We start from the raw sequence: 9,119 nt of genomic DNA, 5'->3' as shown, positions 1-9,119 counted from the left end.
ACAAAAACACATCAAAAGCTGCAATGCCACAGAGCAATGCCTGGGGACTATCCTGAGGGTCTCAGCTGAAAAGTGACACTTGTTCATGGCTCCAGACGGGAAGCCAGCTGGGAGCCCTCACCAGGGAACCCTGCCCAAAAATCACAAAACAAAAAACCTTTGCACCTTCCAGAAAATTAGAGATAACCTGTCCTCCTGGCACATGTCTTATTCCACAATTAGCAGGCAGCAAGCACGAAAGGGTTAAGACGAACCTTGCACAAACTTTGCTGTGAGCTGAGCTCACAGCCTCCCTCCCTTCCCTCCTTGCCTGCTGCCAAGACACAGCAGCACCCAAGCGCTACCCATCCTCTCCGCTCTGCTGCCTGCCGCTGCTGAGGGAGGGGACTCGCTGTTTCCATCCATGCAGTGAAGCTCATGAAGAGAAGGTTCCTTTGTCCCCTTCTCCAGCTGCCTGCGAAGGAAGGGCATCAGCAGTGATGTCCAGTTAGACTGTCAGTTGACATCTCAAGACCGGGAGTAAGAGCCATTCCTGCCAGCAAACCATGTGAATTCAGGAGCAGACGAGAAGAAAGTGCACTTGGCATGTCTGTTGCTGAAAAGACAATATCCTGACTCCAGCAATAAGACAGCAAATCTTTTCGGCTCAAATCCCACTACCTGGGAGGAGATGTTCCTAGATAAATCACCAGCAAGCTCATGGTCTGAACCAGCTGCTCTAGTGCCTAGTCCCAACACCCCTGCCTGCTCTGAAAGGTAACTATGCTTTATTCTGTTCTCTTCCTATGCACTGCCACAGCTGAGACACTGACATGCTATCTTGCACTTCAGCATGAGAACAAAAAATAGCGTCCACCACTGAAAGAAGACACACACACACACACACACTCACCCCGCTTCCTCTTCCTCAGATCCTCCCTGGAGAAAATGCAAGCCATGGACAGAATTGATACTTTGATGCTTTGTTTACGTTTCTACAATAATGATTTTTTTTCTCTAAAGGTCACCTAGACAGAACACACCTGGTACTGTATGTGTTCAAAACCAAACCTTTCTGTGCTTGCCAGCCAGTTCAGTGCAGTTTAACAGCCCTGGAGAAGCTACACAAGTAATTGTGTGACTATTTTGTCCCACTTACCTCTTTGTAGTAGCTGGAGTATTGAGTGGAAAAGCAAAATAGAACTCAGAGAATTTACTTGCACTTTCAGAGATGCCTTGCTGGCAAGTGCAAGCAAGCACTTACACCAAATACGGGAGTAAAGTATGGGAAGCAAGTAGGCAAGACGAGACATTCACTGCAGCTGCAAGATCAATTTGTACTGTCTGTCTGCACTGTTTTGGGGAAAATCTTTCTCTCCGCTACTGTGTGACCTACAAAAGTGCGGAGTAGGGCCACGCAGTCTTCATAAAAACTCCCCAAACCTGAAGGTCCCCAAACCCTGATAGCTGCAGTGGGAGGATGGTAATTTTGGATCATGAATTTCCTGTCTCAGTGACACACTCTGAGAAAAAACCTTTCTGTTGTTTCGTATGAGCCTTCTATTTTCATTACTGATTTTTATTAAATGAAATATATTGGGTTTGGGTCTTTTTAATCTTTGGTTAAAAACAACCACTAACTGATAAAAAAAGAAGTGTCTGCTTGGAATCAATCTGTACCCACTGAGCATCAGCGAACACTAATGGTGCTTGGCACCTTTCAGAAACAGGAGCATGGCCCAGCCAGAAGAGAATAACTAAACCTTGATCAACAACTTAGATCACAGGAATGTGGGCTCCAGTTATGCTGCTCTGCTCTGTAACAAACTTTTACTTACTATCTCTATCCATGGACTTGAGGGCTTCTCACGGTAACCAGTGAGGTTTTGCCTTTTGTAATCTGAGTCATACAAAGTTACAGTGCTGATCTGTTCTATACACAGTTTATTCAGAATCTTTGTGTACCACTTATTTTCACATGACCTCGGTCTCTACAGTCTTCAAGCCTCTGTTCCTTAACAGGGAGTATGCAAAGCTAAATCTACAAATACCCAAAAAGCTGTGCCCAATGAGGTAATTGGTAGATTGAAAAGCAAAAATCTTCGGGATTGCCTGGAGCTACTGAATTATTTCTGGCTCATTTCTGGAAAAGATGTAGTTAATTTCACAGCTTTCTGAGTAGTAAATTGCTCCAACAATTCTATAGTTGAGGGGAAAAAAAAAAAAAAAGGCAAGCTGTGCCAACTCCCCAGTGCTAATACTTTTTCACTATTAATCTGCTCCTTTTATCAATAAATGCCCAGCTGAGCTTTGTTAATTCAATGTCTTGGTTTGTAGTTAATTATTGAACTTCAGGCTAATGTCCTTAGCATTCTGCAGTCTAATTTTATGAAGTATGTAAAACCATTAGGCTCTCTGCTTAAGGAGAGCAGCTCTGGCTTTTGCTCTCAGTAAGACAGCAGATGAGATGGGCAAAGTTATTGCTCTGTACTTCAACTCAAACAAGTGTCAGATTCCAGACTGATTACATTTCATTGTCAACTGAGAAATCACGTTGTTAAAACAGAGGTTTAATATGGCCAGTAACCTTCACACCCTCTATTTCCCACCTGCTGTGTAACATAAGAATATTCTTCATGGGGGGAGAATGTCCATTTATATGTTTGAAGTGTGAAAATCACAGTTATTGCCCTATAATTGAGAGCAAAAGTGCCTGGCTGTAACACAACCTTCACTTTCATGTCCTATGTTTTTGCATCAGCACCAAACCTGCTGCCAGAATAACTGGCTCCAAAGGGATTGTGTCAGCCCCTGGAAAAATACTGAGCAGGCCTTTTCTACCATGCTTGCCCATACCCTCCTGCACAAAGCAGAGTACAGAATCCACTACCCGCACAGGGACTGCAGAAGTCAAATTCCCCAGGCAATTTTTTCAATCAGCAATTTGGCCCAGCTTAGCCAGACTATTACTAAGCAGGACCCAGCCCAATAATCCCTAAACTGGATCACTGTTATCTCAAATGCTTTGATACTGAAGAAGGTATTGTAGGAGCTGGGAGGTAAAGTGTAGACAATCCCCAGCGTCTCTCCTCCAAAATCTCAGCACATCAGATGTTTCTCCATCACGCGAGCCAAAGTAGGTCTGTCTTGTCTGTAAAGCAAGCCTGAGTATCAGTGCTTTGATGACTCAGGCCTCCAGATTTCAACCACCCCTATCTGAAAAACAGCAAGGTGTTGTTCCTATTGGTACGTGGCTGAGAACATAACCAAATGCTGCCAATAAACAAGCTAGATTTTACAATCTGAAGGCACATGAAAGTAAAAAATTTTTGCAGCAGTGCCTTTTAGGTGAAATCTTATCTAAAAGCATCAGAGCTGTTACAATTTTTACTTAACATTTCATTTTACTCTGACTACCATAGTATATTACCATATTAATATTACTCTATTTACATCTTATGTAGGTGTATTTGTAATGAACATCATCACTTTGTATCAGTGCTATCATTTTTGCTTCAGCTAAACCCAAAATTTTGGTCTTATCACAGCAGAACATGATGCTTTTGGGCGTACCATTTACAGTGAAATTTCAGCATTTATGTTTTCTGTTTCCAGCTGGAAGAATTGACAATGCTAAAACATTAAGGTGCCCCCCTTTTCTAGTAAGTTCTGCTCCCAGGAGGTGGTGAAGTGCCATATCCTGCGGCAGAGTTGCCCCAGTGGGACTGGCAGGGCTCTGGATGCCTGTCAGGCACACCCTACCTCAGAAACAGAGGGTCCTGATAAACAATCGATGAGACACATGGTGGAAGACAGTGCCTGGATTCATATCTTCCCTTCCTCCATGGCATCTAATTCCATAGACCGTGGGGCTTTCTCTTACCCATAAGTAAGCAGTGAGTGTTACCAGAGGAGGTCCTAACAATTAGATTTGCATGGGCTTTCTCTAAATACTCAGTGCTTCTAATCTCAAGGTGTCTCACAGGAGCATGACAAGTGTTTTCTTCTCTGTTCTAAAGATAGCACATATAGACTAGGCTATTTTGGTACCTGATTTCATTTTTTTATCCCTCTCTCCTTTTTTTCCTTTTAGAAAGCTGACTTTTTGGCTGTTCCTAATGAGAAACTCAAAACTCCATACTCTTTAAGCAAATATCAATAGCCCTGGATTAGGAGTGAAGAGATCCCCCAGCAGCCTGGCAAAGCAGAAAAAACCCATCCCCAGCTCATACAAGGATAAACCACCTGCTGTGGGAAAAGCTGGCAGAAAGCTCTGTTTGGAAAACAACACTTGCAAAGACCAAAGCAGTGCAAACCTTTGCAGCTCAATTTGAGAGAAAGACCAAAGCTTTCCACCTGCCAAAGGAGGCGATCTACCAATAGAAGGACCAAAGCATTTTCAGTACAAAATAAAAGGCAGTGTAAAACACAAGTTCAATGCTTGTCATTGTAATAGCAACTTGCAAAATGATTTGCAAAGGCCTGTCTCATGCAGTGTGCTTAACTGTGTGAACCAGCAGCCCTGAGACCAAGAGGATGGAGCATATTTATTGCTGAAGCCATCATGCCATCTGTCCTAAGTTTCCTCTCTTGACCTCCTTTGTGAGTCTGGTGAGGAAGACAGGAAATCTGAAGGTAAATAGGGAAAATGGACGAAAGCTGACAGAGAGCAATGACTGAGATTTATTTCAAATTCCGTGGAAACCTGACTGGCCGAGTCCACTTTCCAACCCTGGCTACAGAAGTAGACACAACAGCAGATAAATATTCCAGCCTCTATGTGTATGTGGGATTGTTCCTAACACTTCTGGCTATCCTCCTCATATTGCTTTTTTCCATGCTCTTGCGCCTCAAGCATGTTATTTCCCCAATCACCACATCTCCAGAGGGCACTGAGAACACCCAGCAGTTCACTGATGTAGAAATGCACAGTAGGATTCCTACTACCTAGAGATGCCAAAGCAAAGAGGGCTCTGTGCTTGTGAAACACGTTTTGCTCAGCAAAATGGTGGTGGAAAGAATCTCTGCCTGCCTATTGAGCCCTACAACTTACCGCATAACCATCAACAGCAGCACTGAGTATCTGGAGAGTGTTGGGCAACTTTGACAGGCTGGCTGGGACCCACTGGCTGTTGACACTACAGGCAACGTGTACAACACTCTCAATAAAATTTATATTACAGAAACTTTCTGCTGTCAGGAAAGACTCATATCCCTCTAAAAGCCCTTGCAGAAAATGGTAAAAGCCACAATAATGACAGCCAAAAACGCAAAACAGACACATACCAGAATGTGTCCTGGAGCCTGTATTTACTGACCTATCTCTCTGCCCTTAAATTCCTTGCTTGTAAAAAGAGTTGAATCAACAAAGTTAAGTGGCATAAGCGGGAAGAGCCCACAGGGCACATACAGAAATTATCAGTGGTTTGGAAATTCTCAGGCATTTCTCCCATTCAAGAGGGAAAACCTTAAACTGCCTTTTTTCCACTTGAGTGACAGATTTACACAATAGAGTTTCAGAAGTATATAAATGTTTCATCACCTGCTGGAACTATTGGTTTCTGACATTAAAAACCGTACAGTGAATAGTTGCATTCCAGACATCAGAAAGAGACAGAACTTTCAAAATAGGAAAGCAAATAAAGATAAAATTTAACAAAGGTTTTAAATAAAAGAAACCATCAGCAGGAAATGAGCAGCAGGGGAGAAAAAATGTTAAAAGACACTATAACTCTCTTCCTTTGTCCTCCATTCCATTAACTAAGCTGAATGAAAACATGTTCGTGCCTTTCAGCCTTCCCAGTATCACTCAGTCATTAAAATGCAGTGTGAAGTTTGGGAGTCAAATGGACATTGTTCTCCTAACAGACTCAGATTCATAATAACATTTCCTTTCATACCCATGTTGGGTTTTCTTTCTCAAAACACAGACTAGTTCTTCCAAAGCTTTTTCATTTGTTTTCCTCCAAAGAAAGTTGAAGAAATGCCAGGGCCTGGCACTGCAATAATGAATCGCGTGAACAGCTTTGTATACAGACCAGTAGGGAACATGTGGATGGAAAGTAAACTCAGTGAGCACTAAAGGAAAGCCTGGGTTCAAATATCCTGGTGATCATTTGGAACAGTGAGGAAAAAATTTTTACTTAAATTTATGAAACAACAATCTGACCCAATCCTTTTACCTATGAGTGATGTACAGAGATAGACTTTGCTTCTGTGGATGGGAAAGATGGAATCAAATGTGGCCTATCACTTCTGGGAGAGCCACTGCCTCTTACAGAAAAACCTTGAGTGAGACTGTTTCAGCCTACATCTCTAATCGGCATGAATTTTACCCAGCGTATCTTCTTTATTACAGTCTAATTCTAGCTTAGCGATAAACACTCCAGGTGTTTTCCACATTTGTATACACTTTGCCAATTCTCTTCTCTCCAACAACTTGGAAAGTGTAAACTCCCCACACAAAACCAGCGTGAAAGTTAGGGAAGACACTGACTCCAAGAACTTGTGATAGTAACACGAAATTGTTTCTCCAATGCTTTCTGTACAGCAGGTTGTATATTTACCCTTAAAGGCCTGCATATGGGTGAGCTGTTTGGAATAGGAATATGGCTTTTACAGCTGATTGTTGTGAGGGGGAGCAAAATGATAAGTAATGTTCCATACTGGATGCAGTTGGTCCATGGACAGGACTAGTGTTTTTCTCACCAATGTATTTAGTACGAAACTACTTTAAAATCACTTCCTTATATTGAATAGCACCTTTCATACTCCATTAACCCCCACATAAGCAGGTTTAATTTGTGAAATAGCATGGTGACTGTGTAAGGGAATACAGCAAACCATACACTCTCAGCAGTATCTTCCCATGCCACACTTGGCTGTGTTTACCTGGAAAAGAAGGCAGCAGGAGGGTTACCCTCAAGCTTTCTGCCATGGGGACAACACACAGATACCACCAGGCAGGATGGTGGCTTCGCAGCCCATCTAAAGATTGGCCTCTCAAGGAGTGCTACTCCCAGTACTGCACAAGAGCCCAAATTCTGTGTGATGATTTGGATATTAATCCAGCTAAGACAGACAGCTACTGAGTTAGTCAATGACATTTAAATTTAACAAAAATCTATGCAGATCAAGGTGGCTTGGTGTGTGTCTTTCATTCAGCCTCATTCATTCATGAGGCAGACTAGCCCAGTCTCGACATCTGGCTTACCCTGTACAACCTCTCAATTTTCCTGATGTGCCATTTGAAAGCTACAACTTACTTAGACTGTAAATGTTCTAACATACTAAATCAGCAACTAACCACACTAGCCTTCCAGCACAACTATCTGTGAAAAAGCCTTATTTCCAAGATGCTGCAGGACAGATTCAAATGTTGACATAAAATACCAGACCTACTAACAGAAAATGACAGCATCAGAATCTGAGTTGAGACCCAAATTCTGATTCCTCTGATCTCAGCTGACAAGCCTCCCAGAGGTAGGTGTCAAAACTGTGCTTCTTTCTTTTGCACTAAAGATTGTTAATTCAGAAGAGTCTCACAACCCTTTAGAACTTATTCAGTAAATACTGTAAATAAGAGAGTAATCACTTTATATATTCTCACATTATATCTTTGGGAAGACTGCGTATTCTATATAATACTGCTAAGGAGGGCAGCCCCATCTTCTAACATAAAAATGCCAAGTTTTCCTTTCTAAAGCTTCATTTCACACAAAGGATCTGTCCCACTTGATACATCTACAGTCCCAGAGCACTTACAGTACCTCATTTATCTGTACAATGCCAGCAAATTTTAAAGTCTTTCCTGTTGAGAAATATAAAAATGCCTTTTCCTCCTTGTCATTCTCATTTCTGATGTCCAAGACCTGATGTCTCTGAGAAAAGAGACTGCTGGGATGCATTGACCTGTGCTTGTTGAGTGGGCTTTAGTGGACTTGGGCATTCTTTGGTTATAAGGAGAGTTATTGGAAATTTTGCATGGATTTGCTGGATCTTGGAGAACTGCAGGTGTCACATCCACACCCTTCCCCATCCAGCAGTCTGTTTCCCTCCCACTTGTCCATCTGTTATGAAAACTGGTTTTTTTTACAAAAATAAAGAAACATTCTACTATCAATGGTGAGTCAGTGACTGCTCTGTACTATTCCCATGGTGGATCTAAGATACTGGCTTATATGCAGAAACAGGCTCAAGTGCTGCCACTCATTTCAAATTAATTGCTGGCCTCAGGGGACATCTGTGTAAGAAGACCCCCTACCAGTCTGTGTAAGTATCACTTGAACCAGGACAGTTTGCCCCCATCTTTGACATTGGAAAAAAATATGACTATTTAGTAAATTCATCACCTCCTCCGCTCCCTGCCTGCAGAGGAAGACAGCCACCTGTTTGTCGTTCTGAAGGAGCAGCAAAATAACTATGCATTGCCGTTGTTCCCTGTAGGTGGGACTGTGAGGTCAGAGTAAGCCTACAGTTATCAGAACACCACCATCGCTCCCAAATCTCCCAGGGTATTTAGTCTAGGAGATGCCAGGACCTGAGTATAGTGTAACTCCCCAAACCATATATATATTCTACAGGATTTCGGCTTGAGTAATCTCATCCACGATTTCCAGCCACATCCATGAATTTTCTGCATTAACAAACCCTTAAGCATTGAGCAGAAAAGGTTGGTATGTAGAATATATTCCCTCTCTGTGTCAGAATATATAAAAATAAACTTTTATTTTCATATCCTCACAGGGCTGCAGAGGAGAACATAATTTTGCAAACAGCATAATAACTCAGCAGAGGATCAACCTTGAGCTCCCCAAAGGACCTTTTTCAATTTTACTTGGAAAAGAAACAAAAAACGTTTGAAACCCAAAATTTATGTGAAGTCACGCATCCCGTTAACTGTCAGCATTAATGAAACCTTATTTGTATGCCTTGCCTTCACTAGGAAAAGAAGTATGTCCTTACCCTGCAGTCACTAATGTGGTAACTACTTATGAGGTAACATCCTAGTGCAGATAGAGAGCTATAGCTTCAAAGCAGGTAAGCGTAACAGGAAAGATGCAGACAACTCCTCCTGCTACTTACCCTCTGCTGACAGTAAATGCTACAAGTCAATTTACTTGCTACAGATCAGGTAGCAA

The 9,119-nt window shown here is 42.2% G+C and overlaps 1 protein-coding gene across 1 annotated transcript; it reads left to right on the top strand.

The window, feature by feature from the left end:
* Window positions 1–388: 388 nt before the first annotated feature.
* On the top strand, window positions 389–5,240 carry SERTM2 (serine rich and transmembrane domain containing 2). Its single transcript, XM_037408371.1, has 2 exons — window positions 389–756; window positions 4,073–5,240. Exon 2 carries the CDS (start codon window positions 4,652–4,654, stop codon window positions 4,928–4,930), a length of 279 nt encoding a protein of 92 aa, XP_037264268.1. The 5' UTR covers window positions 389–756; window positions 4,073–4,651; the 3' UTR covers window positions 4,931–5,240.
* Window positions 5,241–9,119: the final 3,879 nt, after the last annotated feature.

Source organism: Falco rusticolus, chromosome 14 (assembly GCF_015220075.1).
Source record: "Falco rusticolus isolate bFalRus1 chromosome 14, bFalRus1.pri, whole genome shotgun sequence".
Lineage (NCBI taxonomy): Eukaryota > Metazoa > Chordata > Aves > Falconiformes > Falconidae > Falco > Falco rusticolus.
The sequence above is the reverse complement of the archived record's forward strand: the minus strand, read 5'-3'. Positions and strand labels throughout refer to the sequence as shown.

Bases quoted from the DNA above. Each gene is read 5' to 3' on its own strand.
- SERTM2 (XM_037408371.1), top strand. From the start codon at position 4,652: ATGACTGAGATTTATTTCAAATTCCGTGGAAACCTGACTGGCCGAGTC.